Source organism: Rhea americana, unplaced genomic scaffold (genome assembly GCF_003343005.1).
Source record: "Rhea americana isolate MKP2758 unplaced genomic scaffold, rheAme1 scaffold_63, whole genome shotgun sequence".
Classification (NCBI taxonomy): domain Eukaryota; kingdom Metazoa; phylum Chordata; class Aves; order Rheiformes; family Rheidae; genus Rhea; species Rhea americana.
Window position 1 is genome coordinate 4,813,522 of NW_028186790.1, and position 18,940 is coordinate 4,832,461.

The following is an 18,940-nucleotide window of genomic DNA, read 5'->3' on the forward strand; positions in this document are numbered from 1 at the left end:
CCGCGCAGCTCCGCGCAGCCCCGCGCAGCCCCGCGCCGCGCTCTGCCCCGGCGATTCCTCCTCGGGAGCCTGAACCCGAAGGAAAACAAAGCCGCGGCCGGGCTGCGGGCTCATGTTTTCCCTTGCACGGAGGGTTTCCTTGGTAAAATTCAGATGTTTCCTTGGGTTTCGATTAAAATAACAAAGTGGGGTATTTACTAGGATGTTATTTCAAGTCTCTTAAGTCCCTGGTTATGTCTGTTGCGATTTCTCCGCAAATACAAAAACAAGTGCTGCGATGATTTATTTGAAGGAATGTAGGTGTTTCGCCAAAACAAACACCGCTTTTTTCCCTCTCCCCCCAAACAATCGCTTCTCAYGAGCATTTGTCACCGCAGCCACGCGGGTTTCTTTCTGCTGTAATTTTACAGGTGCTTTGTCACAGTATCGCGAGCAGGTTTTTAATGCAAGCCAGCAGATTTGCTCTCTCCTTACGCATAGCCCAAAGCAACGGAGACAGCTCCGTGACAACGTCCAGGGGAAATCACGCTCTGCGCCTTGCGTCGCGCGGGAYTGCCTTGCCCTGGGCCGTTTGCGCACCTTGCACAGCGCCTTGCACGGTATTTGCATGGCATTTGCATGCCTTGCGCRGTTTGTACAGCGTTTGCCCAGCGTTTGCACGGTGCTTGCACGGGGTCTTGCACGAGGCTGTTTGCACTGCCCGTCCGGTAATTCATGACTGCCGGGAGCCGTCGCCTGGCTCGGGCAGGAGGCAGAGGAAGGGCAGGCAATGGAAAGCTTCATTAACKGTTTTCTTTCTGTCAGCCCCTTATTAAATCCAGGCTGATGCTCTTAAGAAGCTAAAGGTCACCTAGAAAAGCACCTGTCAAGACCTCCCACCCCCTGGTGTCCCCATCCCCCCTCAGGGCAGGGTGCTGGGACCCATGCTGGGTGCTCTGCAGCACCACGGCAGGTGGCACCAGGCTCCCTGCTCCCTTCGTGCTCCGCTATGAGCTACTGCAACGCTTCCTTCCCATCGCTCCCCATGGCAGGGAGCGGAAGGGTCCATGCTGGGAAGGACTGGTGGGATGGGAAGGATGCTGGGCTTTAGAAAACGGGCAGATAAGCTCATCCCTAAGCCCCTGGGCTTCTTGTAGAGGTTCTTCCTGCTTTGGATGCCTCTGGCACAGCCCCTTTCAGGGAGAACAGTCAAAGCTGCAAACTTCAAAGTCAAAGAAGTCACTGCCTGCCCTATGCTGCGGCCACCTGGGTCTCCGTGCAAGTACATCCTCRCTCACACTGATTGTGTGTGTGTAGCTGTTGCACACGAGGGACCCACAGGCTCCTCCACATTTAAGGGGAATACAAATCAGTCACTGAGTTTATTCCTTACATATTTTTTTTTAAATTAAAGTGATACAGAAACAACAGGCAGCCTGGCTGCACTAGTTTTCTCTTCCCTTCCCCCCCCCCCAACCCCAACTTTCTCTGAAAAGTCCCAGTTTCAGCAGCGGGCATCAGGCATCAGGGCCAAACCCCCTGGCCCATGTGCTGCAAACTGACAGAGCTGAGCAATACGTTCCTCCATGGTGGTCTGCACCACACCATCCTCTTCCCTGCGCAGCCACCCTCRCGCCGGAGGTGTCCGCTGCCACGTAATGAGAGCCAGATCCACGCCCAAACAGTTTCTGTGAAGATGCAAACGGAGGCACACATGCATGCACGCGTGCACACACACACCCCTCAAGCAACTTGCACACCCATGTCTCACCGGGCACACATGCCCACGCCAGCACACCTCTGTGCTGGCACACACACACATGGACACGCAAACCCAAGAAACAAATCCTSCCCCTCTGAGCCAAAGGGAGCCATGAAATCCTCCGCCCATCCTCTCCCTCACAGGCTATTGAGGTGCATGAGTGCAGCGTTTCCCATCTGTTCTGCGTTGCAGCTTCGTCTAAACCCTTTTGGGCTTTCTTAGATTTCCTTCAGCCCAGCCTAGTCCAGCTGCAGGACCTTCCCAAGCTGCCATAAACCTGAGGAGCCCGGAGCAACGCCTCYTGCCCCCGGAGCCCTTCCCTGCTTCAAGGACGGGCTCCCTTCTCTCCAAGTGCAAACCTTTTGCACATAATTTCATATTGGCAAAATGCCACCTTCTACCAGCCCCCTTCCAAAACCAAATTAGCATGCTGCTGCAGCAGCAGAAATTGGAGAGGAAAGGCTACAGTTTTATTTTACAACTCAATTAGCGAGTTTATACAGAAAAAACACCCATTTAAGCAAGGGAGATTTTATGTCCATTTGACTTCACCAGCAAAGAGACTTGTTCCACTTGGGGGCACTCCCCATTGCCACTGGTGCAGGGATGTGCTCCTGTTGTCRTGGCCCCCTGCCAATGCGGTGACGCTGGTTCTGGTCCCCCTCTCTCCTTTCTCTTACATTTGCGAGACTGAAAAACACACTGTTGAGACTCTCCCATTGCCCCTTTCCCAATGTATTTAATGAACTGAAAGTCTACCAGAACCTAAGGTGAAGATACAGGGTCACTGTATTTGCCTTTATTTTTTCCCCMAAAACCTGTCCCTAATAACATGAAGACAATGGTCACATACTAGGGATGGATTCTGACTCCATGATTTAGTCCATGTAACAACCTTGACAGATGACACTGTGTTTAACCATGATCACTCCCTTCATCAAGGGGTGCTCTGGCCAGGCTTTGGGAAGGAGGGGGCAGTCAGCTCACTAAGCCTCTATTTTTAGTGGGAACATTTTGGGATGTTGATTCTTTCATCAGGAAGGAATTATCTCCRYGTGGCTGATGTCCCTTCCATTGCAMCACCCCTCTCCTCTGCTGCCTCTCCTGCTCTCCTGAACTGCCCTGCTTAATTGCCCTGTCCTCCATCGCTCGTGGCAGGTCATGGAGAGTGGAGCAGTTTTCTATTTCACTTCTAGGGCTCCATGAGCTGAGTCTCAGGCAGGGTGAGCTCTCCTACCATGGTTGCATCTCCTTGTACAACTATGGGTAACATTTTGGTGGAACAACAACAACAACAACAAAAAACCCAACTACAAAGAAAAAAAATCTCCTCCGTGCTTCAGAAAGTGAGGTGTTTTTGGCTGTTTCTATCAGTGGGGCTCAAGAAAATTTGCAAGTCTCCAGAAAGTTTACAGCAGTGAAAGTTTGATGCTAGTAGTTATTTGGAAGAATCTGTTTTCATATAGTGACCACACAGGAAGCCTCTTGTGGCTTCACTCAAAAAAAGTCTTCTAGCTAGATGGCTACAAGTGATGGCAAGGCCAGCTCAGCTAGTAACCAAGCAACAGCATAATTTTCTTTCCAAATCTTCCAGTAGCTCCTTCCAACACTTACTTAAACTGAAGCCAAGCTGAATTCTTTCTGATTGTCTGCATGGAGATAGTCAGGGAAGATAAGACAAATCAAGGTACAAAGGCAAAGTGTATAACATCAGAGGCATTCAAAAACTATAGGGCTGCCTTCCCTCAGGCCTGGAGACCTTACATCACTGCAGTCTGGACATCTAAAGCTATGCTTGTCTCAYATCACTTTCTATCTGAATGATGCTAAAGGACAGGAGACTTATGGAAATGCTTTGCTGAGATAGTTCAACCCTCCTGAAAACATGTGAGCTTCTTAGATTAGACTTTCCAACCCCCTCAGGGGTAGGTGTCCTATTCAGCAGCTGGTCTACAAGGTCTGGCATGAGCCAGATAACAAGTCAAAACACAGTTGAACGCTCAGACAATTTTTAAAAGCCTATCTTCTTTTTGGAAAGTGCAGGGCCAGCAGACAAGTTGTCAATGCACCAAACCAGAGATGTCAAATCAGGGTGAAGTGTTGTCATGGTGGTAAACTAGGCTAGAATCAGGTTGGAGCAGGGTGGGATTCAAATTATTTCATTTTGGCTTCTTCTATCTAATCATCTTTCTCCTACTTATAGTTAATGGAGAGAGGGCAACACCTCAGAAAGTGATTCCTACAGTGTTAACCAGATAGCACAGCCCAGAGAGCTGTTACAGCAAATTTGGTCTTCCCACACAGAAAGCACCTCAAATGCCTCCGACCTCCACCTGTCCCAGATGAGACATGCCTCCTGGCATGGGGGAAGTGCTCTCCTACCACTCCAGTATGAGCACAGGAGTCTCAGGCCATAGCGGTTCAGACCAGCCCCCCTAGCCCAGTAACAGCCTGGTCCAACTTGGCCAAACCATTGCACTAGGAAGAGGGAGCTCAATGGCAAAGACCTGGCAACAGCAGACCTATTCCTGTTGCCTGCTCCTGTTATGTGTCCAGGCAGGGCACCACTGGGCAGCATRACCCAGCTCCCAGGATGCTGTCAGGAGTATGTATGCTGTTGAGCCCCCTCTACTCAGTGGTTCCTTATTTTAACCTATTTCATATTTGACTTCCACCCAGTCCCCCTTCTGTTTGCTGGCTCCCTTGCATTTCTCTCTGATTTTTTTTTCTGCAGCCCCTTGCCCTTTGTGGAGGCTCCTCAAGCTTGTGAGGGGTATCAGCCAGTCCCAAAGGGCAGACCTGGCTGGAACAGTTCAACTGGGTACCAAAGGAAGGGTAAGAAAGAGACATTATACACAGTACTTCCCCCCTATCTCTCCCAGTTCCCAACCATTCACACCAGATCTCTGCTGTTCCCTTTCCTTAGCCTTCCCAAGCTAGCAGTGTTCACAGCTATCCTGTGAGTCTCAGTTCTTTGTTGCTGGAGATAGTGAATTTCTCCCTATCAAAATCAAGCCTTTTGCCCTCTGTCCCAATTCAAAGTCTGACCAATGAGCCCAGTTCCTTCTCACTTCTAACATTCCAGATATAGGTATGCATAGCTATGAACATGGGAGGAAGGTGAGTTTTTGCTTTAAGTATATTTTCCCATCCTTTGGCATTGTTTATTCCTTGTCAGACAGCTACTTTTTCTCTTTCATTCACTCCAGTTCTCTTAATCCCATGCTCTATTTTCAGCTAAAGACCAGCTGAGTGGAGTTACATTGGCTAAACCCTAAAGTCCTCAAGGTCACCCAATAATTATCCACAATGACAGGGGTCTGGCAAAGAAAGCTTTATCCCTGAGAACTGATTTCCCTCCTTTTTGGTAATAACATCTTGGGAAGGAACTGGTAGGTGGATCCACCCTATCTAAGTACAGATAATGAAACAAGATACCTAGTCAAAGGTATTGACTTTGGTTTCCTCAATAGTTACTCCAGAGATGTTAAGGAGATGTGAGGGTAAGTTAAGGAGCACAAAGAGCCAGAGCAGACCWGCCAACCTCTCTGCCGCTGGCCACCCTCTCCATTCCTCCCTATCTGCAGCTGTGCTGGGCTCCGATGAGGAAAAGGAGATGTGGAGGAAGGTGGGGGTCTGGACGGGGAAAGGATGTGGTCCAATGYCCTGCTTACCTGGAGCTTTCCATGGACTGTACTGCTTCTATCAAAGATGATGACTCACTGACCTTCTTGCCAGAGCAGCTCAGTGAACTACTTTTTGCTGCCATGGCATCTTCTGTCCTCCTGTCCAGTTTTGTCTTTTAACCTCATGACTTCTGCTTTCTTTTTCCATCTCCTCTTTTCTATCTTTTTATTTTGTAGGCATGTCATGCCCTGGGCCTCTTTCTCCTTCAGCTGCTGAGTAGCATGAGAAGATTAGGTGAGGAGAAAACCTCTCTTCCACAGGKCCATCCTTCTCCACCTCAGCAAACTTGCTGTGTTGCTCTGTGGGACCCAGAACCAGCAGGAACCTCTGGAGCATCACGCAGTGCCTGGGCTCGCAGGCAGGGCTAACTCCAGCTAACTCCCAGGGCAGGAGCACCACCTCCTGGTGAAGGGCTTTATAGCAGCCAGCCTCCGGTAAAAGGTGTCTTCCTTTGGTGCACTGACGAAATGTGGAAGGCACTAGCAGGCTGGAAGATGCTCATAWGTTACGTGGACACATATCTTTTTGTGGCATACTGTTAGAGGAAGTTTTGAATGTGTAAGGACTTCAGGATAAASCATTACATAGCTTTCTCCAGAGCTATACCAAATGGATGTCCATATTCTTTCGCATTCCTCTCTGTCTCAAAGAGCACTCGAGTTAATAAAAAGAGCAACTTATATCCCTCTTAAAGCTTTTTTGCACAGTCAGTTTTACCATATAAGTCAGAATAAGTTTTCTGGACCCTATTTTTCTCTCTGGATAGATGTAATGAATATCATGCAGAGATACACGCAATGTATTGAATCCTCATAACTCTGCACATTCAGTGCACCCATTTGTGAGTTAAAGGCAGGTCTCCGGAYAGATATCCATTACTAGATGCAAGGTCAAATGCCTTTTAGCAGTGACTGACCTAGCCCCAAAATATATAGCAGCATATATACACAACTGCAGATCTACAGTTCTTTGCAGAGATTGTCAATTGGTGTGGGCTGCTGACGTCAACATCAGTATTGAGGTAACACTCATTTCTACCTCTCACATTTGACACAGGCAAAATGCTCGCTTTGCTTTTCCAGCATGCCTGCTCCTACTCACSTTGAGCAGTCACTTACAGTTTCAGATACCTGAGACAACTCAGTGGCTCAAACAAGGGTATCTGGTGTCACCTGAGAGATCCTGGGTCCCCTGGGTTAATTTCCACCGTTGTATGGGAACATCCAGTGGTTCCTGGTACTTGGGGAAGGGAAAGCACCTTCCAAGTGATCAGTTTTCCATGATTCCTGGATCTCCCTTTGAACTTCCCAGCTAATCACAGCCCAGTTTGCCTTAGTGTGTAATGCTTGGGTAGCACTCATCATTCTGGTTTTGTAATTGCTGCTTTGATTATCCAGCTGCCTGCTTTCAGCAGAGGCTCTAGACATAYGAAGGGAGATGGATACAGCTGGTTGTAGGATCAGCCAGAGTAATACGGTCTCTCAAGGAAACTTCTTTTCCATTCTTTTTAGTTTGTTTCTCTCATCAGATGGCAGTTGCTTGTCCTTGCACTAGGGAAATCTGAACACTTGGCTCATGAGATAAATATCCAAAGCGTGTGGTATGACATTTTMTCATAAATGGCTACGTCTGTTTCCACAGCTGTATTTTTCTCTGTCTTTCTGAAGGATAACCATCCCTTTCTACAGAACCTCTAACACCCACACTGTATCCTTTAGTTGTTAGTGTTTTGTAGTTAGTGTGATAAGGAAGCAGTTAGGGTGGATTCATGTCTACAGTGTAAGTGTGAGATCTGGTAGACATCATCAGTTTTAACACTCAGCTCCAGTGACTGTGCTGACTTAATTTTCAACTACTGTAATAGGTGCTTATATATCTAACGTACACATGGGCACTACACATGGTGACACCTACGTCTCCAGACAGGAATTGCAGTCCTTTTGGCTTTACTTAGTTGACTACACATAGACATTGTAAATTGAGATGTACTAGAGATCCAAGAAATCAGTCTGGAGATGGCAGGCATGGCACAGGACCAACTGGAGACCCATAGCTCTCTGGGGCAGCAGCAGGTGGGATACACCGAGGTATCCCCAATGGCACTAGACCATAGGCAAACAGCTGAACCGAGATCTGAATACCTGAGCTAGTTGCTAGATTCCACCTATAGATACTGGAGGAAAACAAGCACTTTTAGGGAACAACTCATTTCATCTTAAAGTGAGCATCTGAAACAGATCAGAATAATTGTRTCCCAGAAACACTCTTTTTTTTTCCATTGGCTACAAAGCAAGTCTACGTGATCACCACAGAGGAAGATGCTGARGGCTGAATATCTAATGTTATGGCAGATTAATCACACCCTCTGAAACTAGACAGGAAACCATTATTGGCTTATAACACCTTTACTATTTTAATCAGAAATATCTTCACTGAGAACATCGATAACAGAAGCCCACAAGTGCGACCCTCTGTCCCTGATAAAACCAAGAGTCATTGCCAGCCATCTTCTAAGTGAGAGCCAGAAAGTGGGAGTAGAYGAATCTAAAAATATCTGCTGTAAAAAATCAGTGGGCAAAACTCAGCCCCTGGATCAAATACTGTTGATGTGGAGAGACATACACCTACCTATCACTGCTGTGTAGGAGACYGGTTGATAAGGGGGGCTGCACTGCATGCTCTGTGAGATAGAGTCATACCTACAGATCTCCATGGACAGCTAGGTAACTCCATCCTGCCTCTCTGTCACCAATAAACAGTTGGGTGATTGTAATCTCCCTCCCCACAGCATCTACTAAATTAGTAATCTCAAATTCAACAAAAGAGCAGCACAGCTAATGTAACCTAGTTTATCAAAAATCTGTGATTTACACCCCATATACTTCCCACAACACTAACCCCAGCCCCATCTTTGCACCCTGCTCCAAAAATGCCTCAAGTCCTGCCCGTGTTCCCTGCTTCCTCCCCCTGCAGCAATGCCTCCACCTCTGCAACCACCTCYGATGAGCTGGACAACAGGCAGCAGATGCTGTGTCTGCACGGAGGAGTCACAACAAGCTACTTGGCCTATCGGCCAAAGAGGTATCTGCTGAGTTTATACTTCAGTCTTCCTGTTAGTGGGACACAAATGCCTGACTCTCATCTATCCAGCTGCCGATTTTTACAATTATTGGAGGAACTGCAAGTCGTTCAGCCTTCTCCCCTTCTGTTGTATTTGGTTAAACTTGGCAAACAAGTTATTTCAACATTATTAGCTGGAGAGTGGACAGAGAGACTGACAGATGCATGGAATGACAGGCAGACARAGCAATTGCACAGACCTTTTGTTAGGAAGAGATGCTGAAGAATAACATACAAATATGCCACCTGTCTCTCATTCCTTTCCTATTTTTCTTGTTAATTCAAAATGTTGAAATTGTTCCATTTGGGAGTATTTCAAGCAAGTCCAGAATCACTCACAAAATGAAGGAAGTGTTCCAGCAATGTCCCTGAAAAGTAACTTAATTTAAAGAAGAAATTCAAGAACAAAATCTGGGGCTAGCTCTAGCCCCAGCTCRAACTGCATTGGGACAGGCAAGTTTAGGAGTGGAGCCCCGGCCTCCATGAGTCTGGACCGTTTCCCACTCTCACTCATGCAGGCAGGATCTCTGTAAGGAGGTTCATCTCCACACTTCACATAGGTGATGAACATCTAGGACTAGCACCAAAGCCAGCAAGCCCAGGACAGGAGCTTTCCTCCAGCAACACCATACTCGTGTTGATCAGTCCTCACTGGTGAGGCATTTCTCTCCACATGCCTGGCAGCTTAGCTCCCTATTCCTCTTGTGGGATGTGTGAGGAGTCTTTCCCAAGCTCTRCCAGCTGCTTATTGGTCCATTCAACTTACTGGCCCATTGAGAATGACCAAGGGAAAGGTGCTAGGAGGCTCTCTGTATCCAGGTTGTCCATTCTGCTGTGAAGCTGGTGGGGTCCATTCCCAGTTTAAATTGACCTTGGGCTCTTGCTTATCTCCTGCCAAATAAAGTATCATGTGTATAAACACCTCCAGAGCTTATTCAGTGAGAGAGAGAAAAACCAAGGTAAAGCCCTGGGGAGCAGTCTAGGTCAGGTGTGTGCTGTGTACCTGAAAAAWTTGGTGACATATTTAGGAGTCTACTTGGAAACTTCTGTGGTTGCTGACTGTCCCTTCACTTTYCCTTGACCTGGGGAAATTCTTCTTTCACTGTACCCATATAAAGATCCAATTGCTCCAGACTATCCTTTGTCTTTGGAAATAAATTCCATCTGTTGTAGGTGTGTTTGTGAGTAATATAAATAATTTGCAGTATTGTAAGGGTTGGTTTTATTAAACTGGGGAAAAACATAGAATCTCATTTTTTATTCTTCACTGGCTACTGCGACATTTATCCATGATTTACATAGGATCCCCAAACTTAAAAAAGATGTAGAATTTTARTTCCAGGACTACAGCAGGGAAAGAGGCAGGTCTATCTTTCAACAGGGATTACCTATAGTTTCTACTAGATTAATCTTGATAYGTGGCTCCTGATATTACAGGCTAATTGTTTAAAGGGGGGAAAAGTATGCAGCATAATGAAGAGCAGCAATATAACTCTCCTCCCTTCTCCCAGAATAAATCTACCCTGAGTTTAGGAGGTGTTTAGATTAAAAGGCAGCCTTGACAGGCTATCAACAGCCTTACCACATCATATAACAAGAGTGAACTTTAAACGTCCCAATTCAGCTACCTTTGAAACTCATAAGAGAACCCCGGTTCTAATATAAAATCTCCTAGTGGCTCACATCTGGGTTCTGTAGTTGTCATCTGAAAACAAATAGGGGTATAAACGATAAAGTGACTAGTCTTCTCACTGGAATCCTATTACCCTACTGCAGCCTTTTCCAGTAATTAAATAATATTGTATTTCTCCCAATATGATCTAGGTCTAAAAAAGTTTCATGTTCAGCCTTTAAACTGCGTTTTTATAGCCAATTTATTTTGTTTTTGAACATGTTGCTATGTCCTTGTGTTTTTTTCCATTTTATTTACTATACCCTAAGTAGGGCTCTGATTTCTCCACATGCCACCATGATTATGAGCAGAGCCCTTTACCAGGGGTTCAAAAATTGGTGGACAATTCCTCCTGGGCTTGTGAATTCACTATGGCTTGCCTGCTAGCTTGGGACAGATAAAAAGTAAATCCAAGAGCTGCCAAGAATCATATGCAGCCCGTACCGGATGCCARCATCTCGCCTGCTGCGAGAACCGATCCCTGCACTATGGAGAGAGACAAACACAACCCGTGGGATGTGATCCTGAGGTCAAATCCCTGTCCTGACAGGGAGCCTCCATCTCCACATGCCCCCACATTGGCCATGGAGAAAACTGTTGGGCTGTAGCCCATTAACATTGTGCTGAACGAACCCGGCCACCAATCACTCAAGATTTCAACTGGCTTTGGGAGTCTTCTCTTCCCTGCTTTAACCCTTTGTGGGAAGGATTTGTGGGAAGGTCTGTAGCCTTGTGCTACTGCTGCCCCCAATGCACTCCTCATGCTACCTCGGTCTCCCGTTGCCTGCTCACTCAACGGGCATCTGATTTGGCACCAAATAGTTGCCAAGGAGGCCATGCTCCAGTTTTCAGCTATCTCARAGGCCTATGACCATAAGCTCTGCAGCATACCACCATCCCCTAAGCCATCGGAGCTTCCTCAAATCCTTGCAAAACTCTGTAACTTATTTTTAAGTTGGTGCAGCAAGGGCCAAGCTGAAAGCTTCAGAGTCCTGTCTAGCAAGAGAAAGCAAATRTATCTGTGTCCCTTTCTCAGCACAGGGGAGGGAGGACAGTTGTGTCTCCATCATTTCCTTCTGTATTTTCTTCTCTTTCCTGTCCCGGCCTGGTGGTGGAGCATGACCTATTCGCTGGCAGAAATACCSTATGCTAGTACAGGGAACTACTACAGGGAACAGAAGCTGCAGGCTGCTGATTTACAAACTTCAGCACGTCTTTTCTCTCACCTTTTTCCACCCCACTCCCACTTGGTGCCCATCAACCTTTTTCTCATTGAGGCAGAATGCTGAGAGATCTCCTCTGGCTTATGTTTTGTTGAAATGCTCTTTGTTCAGCTATTGGGMGTAAACCTGTGTATGAAAAGTAAATACAAATGTCAGCTCTAACAGCAAACWCAGTTGTATCATTGCCTGGCATCAGCTTTGTAGAAAATCTCAGCATAAYTGAAACAAGAGCAAAGTTTTGAACATGAGCTGAGGGCTAGACTGGAGTCTGTGGGATTGTCCATGCAAGTAGACTGCTCTCGGACATGAGCTCAGGATGAACAGTTGGATCCCAAAGGGTTAGCCACAGCGAGGGGATTGCAATAGCGGCTGCTAGCACCAGTAGTCTGTCCCTGGTTCATAGGTTGTATTTGAGTGCTCTCTAGTGGACAGAAAAATTAATCCAGAGGCAAGAACAGCTAATCCTCACTCCCCCTGAGCCAAATGCCCTTAGCTGGATGTCTAAGGCATTTGGATCTGCAGTAGCTACATACCATGGTCCTGTGCTGTGTATCTAGGAGTGGAATTTTGTAAAGTGGTTTAAAGCAGGGTCTCCCTGATGTGTGAGCCTGCATTTCAGGACTTCGATACACGAGCGGCACGGRGTCATGGGGGATGTACACCTCATCGGATGCCTCTGAGAAAGGAACAAACTGCAGCCTAACAGCCTGGCCCCTTACTCATCACACAGCCTGCAGCAGTGCTTCGCTTGGCGCTGAAGGAAACATGTCCGAGCCCTGCTCCTAAAGTCAGGAGGGGCAGAAAAGCAGATGGGTACTAGGGAAGGAGAGTACAAACAATATTTTAGTCCCTAGGAGAGATTTAATAAAGAGGTGGGGAAGAATGAGGATAACAATTCTTTTGCCAGTCGCTGCTGAGCTTCTGGGACCCCTCTGCTCTGAGACAGCGTGGCCAGAGTCAGACGCTGTTGCTCTGAGCCAAGAAGTGCTTGTTTCACAGCGTGGTAACCCACTACATATACCGGGAACTTAAATTACTTCAATGTGATGAGAAAGTTTTTATCACACGCAAGTCAGCTCAGGATGCAGGTCACCATGCAGTTTTCTTGAGGGTGCATCGAGATCTTCACAACTGTATTACTAAACTCAAATGCTCAAGAAGTGTCCCGTAATCACTGAATTTATAAAATTACTGTTTTGTAACTGGGATATGTCTACACTGGAGATCTGAGTTTTGAGTTCTAAGAATAACTCATCACATTTTCCATTTATTTCTATGCAATAATGACAGCTACAAGATTTATGATGRTGATGACGACAACAACAGCTGAAACAGTCACTTGACTGCTGAAAAGTGCTACATCAGGTACAGAGGTTACATGAATCTCTCCTTTGATTCCTTGTTTAAAACCTACTTTCTCTTATACTCCGGTTCTGAGAAGCTGCTCTTTTAGGTTTTCAGGCTGAGTCTGTCTGTCAGCAAGAGCCCCTTTTATAGGGATACTTTCTAATGCTAAGACATCTTGCAATTTCCAGGAATGAAGCACAAATGAACCATCTACTGAGCTTAATTTACTTGTTATGCATTCACTCTTCTCTGTCACTTTATAGAAATATTTGACTGAAATCTTACAGGCCACCTTTTCTTTAAATATCTTCTTCAACTTGTCACTCTGACCCATCTTAGCAAGCATCTGGTCTGACCTCATCTAGTCAGAAATCACTGATACTCTACTAAGTACCATGCATTTTGGCATTAAAAATTACAGAACTGTGTCTGGACACTTATTCCCAGTTATTAAAAGTTTTCTGACAGAGATGCAGCAGCTATGCATAGTTTAGGCCACTGAATGTTGACTGCATGAATTTGTTTCCATTTGTTAAGGTTCCAGAAAGGAAGAGAAAGCAGGAAAAAAAAAAGGAATGGACCAAAGTAAACAACTTCTTACCCAACATTTGAGAATTAAGAGGCAGAAAGAAGGCCATAARTCTCAAAGAAAAGAGCCCTGGGGCGTTTAGAGAGTCCTTCTCTCTCTCTTCAGCTCATATAGAATTGGGTGGAGCCAAGAAAGATCTACACGGGTGAAAGAAGCAGCTAAGTTAATCCAGATATTGGCAGAAAATCAAAATTTTATTAATGATGTTACACTGTTATTACTATTGGTTCTTAGACTTGCTTTGCATCTTCCCATGTACTACCTTCTCCTGCATATCTCCAAAAGACAATCAGATTTGTGAAGGAGTCCCACTGCCACCATACCTGGCGGCCTGGGCGCAGGGTGTCTCAGCAACACTCACAGAGGTTGTTCTTTTCTATCAAAAAAAAAAAAAAAAAACTCACACAGCACTCAGTAAGCAAATGGAGGTAATAATTTACCTCACCCCGCAGACGAAAAAAAAAAAAAAAAAAAAGGGGGGGGGGGTCCAGCAGAGGAAATTTTCCAGGTAGCATCCAAAACAACACAGAAATGTTATTCCAAATATTCTGGGGGGTTGCTTTTGGAAAGGCAAGGCTGTTACACAGCGGTTGCTGGGTCCACCAGGCAGCTCTAACTGCATATCACAGTTATCACAGTTTGCTTCTGACAATTTGATTTTCATGCACTTTTTATGTTGAGATTCAATCAGAAACACTCACTTCACAATTACCACCTGATCAAACAAACTGCTTTTACCACACAGATTAGTCAATTCATTATTTTATGAGCTTCAGAAGTTAGCAAGAGAGATTCATTTTATTTTCCACATAAGTGATGATTTTGAAATWATTTTATGATGTGGGCTATGGGTTTATAAAAAAAATACTATGTATGATGAGACAAATGTGATTTTGTGATTTGACAGATGTGATTTGTGGGCAAATCATAAAAATGGGCAATGCTGAGACTTCTTCACATGTATACTAACACAGTGCATATAGTCTTGCGAGGTCAAAGGCCAGCAGTGCTAGAGATGAACAGAGATGGTGTGGGGAGACGAGTCCCAGGTTTTGAAGCATTTAACCAGTGGTCTTCACACACACCTGAACGAAGGCCAGAGTGGTACAGCTTCACGATCACCACAAGAACTGCCTTGGCAGATGTTTGCAGTTCAGGGATTCAGCTTGCTCTCTTTTTGCTGTCTCAGGTGTCAAACTGCCAGCTACTTTTTCTTTGTTACCATCTGAATAGTTTGGATTTTTCAGGAAGTCAATCAAGGATAAAAATGCCATTAAAGAAGTAATTTGTCTAGACATATATCTGTTTAAGATATGCTTTCGGTAACTCCACTCCAGGGCTTTTTAACCCTCACCACGCAGAGCAGTAGCTACATGAGAACAATTCACTTTTCAAAAGCTGAGCGGCAACTGTAATTTCTACGCTAGGAAGGTTGTAGCTAGAGAGGCAGCTGGGTTGTGGTATTTACACTCGGCCTAACAAAAGGTGTCCATCAGCAGTAGCAAGTGAGAGGAAGCAAGGAGGATTTAGGAAAGAACTGCACTGTGTTGTACAAAGTTTCCCCTTTGTGTTCTGACTCTGAGAAGTCACCAGAATTTGAAGCTCCTCGCTTCCTGTTTCATGAGAAACGTGAATAATTGGTCTGTATTCCCTACCGTCATGCCTCYCATGATTTTATAGACTTCCAGCACACCCCCAACCCATTCAGGTGTTTCCTTCTGACAGGAAAYGTCCTAATCTGGTTACTGAGTCCTCCTCTGGAAGCTGCCCCAATGCTGGGGCATCGCTGGTAGTCACGGTGCGGGCACAGCACTCACTGGCCCTTGGTACACACACATACAGCGATAGGTGCTGGTTTGTTTTCTATTCCTTTTCCACTATTCCTCAGCATTTACTTAGATTTTTGCTTTGATATTGAGCTGTGAGGAGTAGATAGCAGGAAGCTGTGCCCAGAGTGARGCTTTTTTCTTTAGTGTAGAAGAACTTGTACCCACGAGTGCAAAAACGTGACAAGCTCCCCACAGYGGTTTTGGGTGCTATTCAGGGCAGCAGAGGGAGTAGCTGTGTGCAGATGGTGCTCTCCTTTCAAAATAAAGGTCGGAGCACTCATCCACACTTCTGAATAACCTGATTTGCAAGAATAGGGCAGATTGTGTTATTTCTGAGTGCAAGCGCAGCCAGGCCAGAAGCAAGGGCAGGCTCTGGCGCAGCTGTGTCTAGTGGCAGCTACTGCCTAAGCAGTGCAGGGGACAAAGGTCTGCCCTGTGCTTTCCTGGAACGATCCTACTGCTACTGTGAACAAGGCACCCAGCAGCCAGAATGGTACGTGGTTATTTTCACTGAAGTAAATGCTCTACAGCAGTCTTGCAYTGATTATTTAGGGCCAATGCAGCAGGGGAATCCGTACAGCCTGTTTCCGCATAGGGGGAGAGCATATAGTTTCTACAGAGACTTGGGSGAAATGCTTTTATCTGTTAATAATAAAGAAAAAAAATGGAAAGAAAAAAATTCTGGAGCCTCCTTGCCAGCTTGYTAGCCCAGCGGTGTAGTCGTGGCCGAGTGGTTAAGGCGATGGACTAGAAATCCATTGGGGTCTCCCCGCGCAGGTTCGAATCCTGCCGACTACGGCTGGGCTTTCCATTTTCCCCCCGCTTCGCTTCCCCGCCATCCTTTTCAGCCCGATCCGCCCCACAGGCAAACATCCGGCGGCGGGCGGCTGCCAGCCCGGGGGAGGGAGGAGGAGGAGGAGGAGGCAGCGGCGGCGGGACGCCATGAAGGCCGCCGCGGTGGCGGGAGCGGCTGCATGGACCGCGCCATGCAGCACAGCCCGGCGCCCGCCGTGCTGGTCACCACCAGGTAACGCGGCGGAGGGGCAGCGCCGCCGCCCGCCCCGGCTTCTCGGGCCGCTGTCGGGAGCCCGGGGCGGGAAGGCTGAGGGGAGGCCGCGGCGGCGGCGGCGAGCGCGGGCGGGGCCGGCTGGTCCGGTCCGGTCCGGTCCGGGCTGGTGCAGTCCGGCCGCGCCGCGGGCGGTGTCGCGGGTCCCCTCCGCGCCGGCGCCGCGGTCCCCCGCCGAAAGCAGCGGCTTTGGGGGCCCGGCGGGAGAAAAATATATCGGTCACGACCTTTCCCTGCGTGTTTTGTTTTATTTTAACTTTGTTGGGGACAGACATGTTCTCTCAAGCTTTGAAAATTTTTTTTTCCTTATTTTCTTTTTTTTTTCTTTTATCTCCTCCTTGTAAATATTTCTAGGTGGCTCAGAATTAATGAAAGTCTGCTTTAAGAGTGAAAAAGGATTTTTAAGGCATAGTGTTGTAAGTGCCCGTGGCTGGCGTGCATTGCAGTTAGGTACCGCCGCTGCCCCTTCCTGCACCCCGCGAGAGGAGCTGGCCCAAAGGCAGGTGCAACTTGACAGGATGCGGAAGAGCCTTAAAATCAAGGAGAGATGGGCAAAATGAGCTGCTTCTGATTCCATGCGTCCCTCAAACCGTGGGCAGTGGTACCAGCTGCATCCTGGATGTGCGCAGAAACACTAGTTTCAGTTGCTTTTAGACTTTTGAAACCTGCATTTTCCTAGATGCGGCAGATGAACTCCGTGCCTCTAGAGGAGAGCGCTTGTGTTTTTATAGAGAAGGAAATGATAGGTTTTTTTTTATCTCAAGATGTTTGAGGACACATAATCCCTATCAGATGTAACATGAGAAACTAATGTTAATTCRCCAGGGTCTCGAGTCACATACCTAACTCCTAGGGCATAAGTAGAGCAAAAGCTGTTTCAATCACATTTCATTAACTTCAAAGCAATTACTTTCATCCTTAAATACATCGCTGTATCAGGGCCTCTGGAAGAATGGCCCTGAACCCTCAAACGTGCCTGACGTAGCTCATGTATGTGCTTTGCAGGGCTTTCTATTAGGTTCTTGCCCTGGAAATGGAAATCTGAGCTTTATTTTGCTGTAAACTTCACTGCTAGAAAGTTGTCCCATCAATATTAGAATGCTTTCAGTGATAAAATTAGATGTGTGTGTATGTGTCTGCAGGTTTAAGGCTTTAGCAAGTGAACGTATTTTTTTTTAAGTTTTTGAGACAAGATAACTGCATAGTTGTGACCTTTTACGTTGTGTATATAGATTTTGGCTTGGGAATAGATTCCTGGATATCATGGTAATGCAAATAAATAATAATCTATATACTTGTAGTTTATATATACTGTATACTGTATACCTCTTCTAGGTATACAGCTAGATGCTAGGCATACAACTCTTTTCTCCTTTTACTATGACCTAAGTGGTCAGAGTTTGGTCGGCTTTGGGTTATCCAAAGTAGGAGGAGAACTTGTTAGGAAGTGGATCCTGCTGATGGGACTGTCTTTATCAAGACAGAGTACAGGGACTGTTTTCCCTGTACACACAACAGTGAAATAAAGTTTCTGTGCTCACTGCACTTACATCCATTACTTTGTTTTCCCTCTTAGCAGCGGCTGCCTTCCATTTGCTCCCATCTTGACCCGTCAGCACAGAAAGCAACATGATTAAAATACAAAGACCTCACATTATATACAAGTCAAAAGGCAGGATGAAAAACTATGAGTCTCCCATGAAGTGTGGAAATTGTTCGGTTCAACTGGCCTGTGCATAATCCCCTTCCTCTTTCCCGTGCTGATCCTGCATGATCTGCTTGTGCAAGCATACTTGATCTTCAGTATAGCTACTACGAATGGCCTCCTTGTATTCAGGTGCAGAGACTGAAAGAGAGGAGTTACCATGTTCTTCAGTTTCCCTTAAACTGTCTGTGCTGTAGATTGAAGTGTAACTTAGAGATAGTACAAACTGGTTTGAAATGAGGAGTGGGAGCAATAAAACTGTGTTCAGTGTCAGTAGCCAGCTYTCTCTCTTTCTTTGAAGCTACAAATGTAAAATAATTGTGCATAGTGTGAAAAGTGCAGCAAAACAATATTCTATCTTAGCATTTATAGCTGCTGCTTCCGTTTAAGTAAAAATAATAGTATAGAAAGAATTAAAACTCTAGGAGTTGCTTATTTTGTAACTAAAGCATTACAAGAACTAGAGTGTGCTTTGAATATTATGCTGTATCTGTCTGAGCTTCCTTGCTGATTTCTGTTGGTTTAGAATCATAATTTCGTATTTAAAAAAAAATCATAGTCCTATTGCTGTGGGATAGGAATGGTAGACTTGGTGTGAAGGAAATGATAGTGAAACCCATTACGAAACATAAAACAAAAACAAACAAACAAACAAAGTGGCTATTCCTCCTCCCTCTACTCTCTTCCCAGTACAGACATTTTAGCTGAGACTTAACAACTTTAAAATAAGAACCCAGGCATAGGTAAGTTACTTAACTTCATGCCATTTTTAGAATATTGATGACAGCAGCACTTAAAATAAARTTATGTGGTCTCAGTACATTTGCACTTTGTGATGTTGTAAGCTAAGTTGCTTCATTTCCTCTAAAACAAATAATCATTTTGTGGAATTGAGAGGCTAGAAAGTTTGTTTTACTGGTATTTTTTCCTTTTATTTGTCTCAGAGGTGAAAAGCAGATGA

The 18,940-nt window shown here is 45.9% G+C and overlaps 1 protein-coding gene and 1 non-coding gene across 2 annotated transcripts in view; both read left to right on the plus strand.

The window, feature by feature from the left end:
* Positions 1 to 15,924: 15,924 nt before the first annotated feature.
* Positions 15,925 to 16,006, plus strand: TRNAS-AGA (transfer RNA serine (anticodon AGA)). The gene has a single exon. It is a non-coding gene; the product is annotated as a tRNA-Ser (tRNA).
* A 77-nt stretch (positions 16,007 to 16,083) lies between these two features.
* Positions 16,084 to 18,940, plus strand: part of HS1BP3 (HCLS1 binding protein 3) — a 43,569-nt gene continuing 40,712 nt past the window's right edge. Inside the window, exon 1 of the mRNA XM_085320362.1 lies at positions 16,084 to 16,235. Within this exon, the coding sequence (XP_085176488.1) occupies positions 16,183 to 16,235 (53 nt within the window). The 5' untranslated portion in view covers positions 16,084 to 16,182. The remainder of the gene's footprint in view (positions 16,236 to 18,940) is intronic.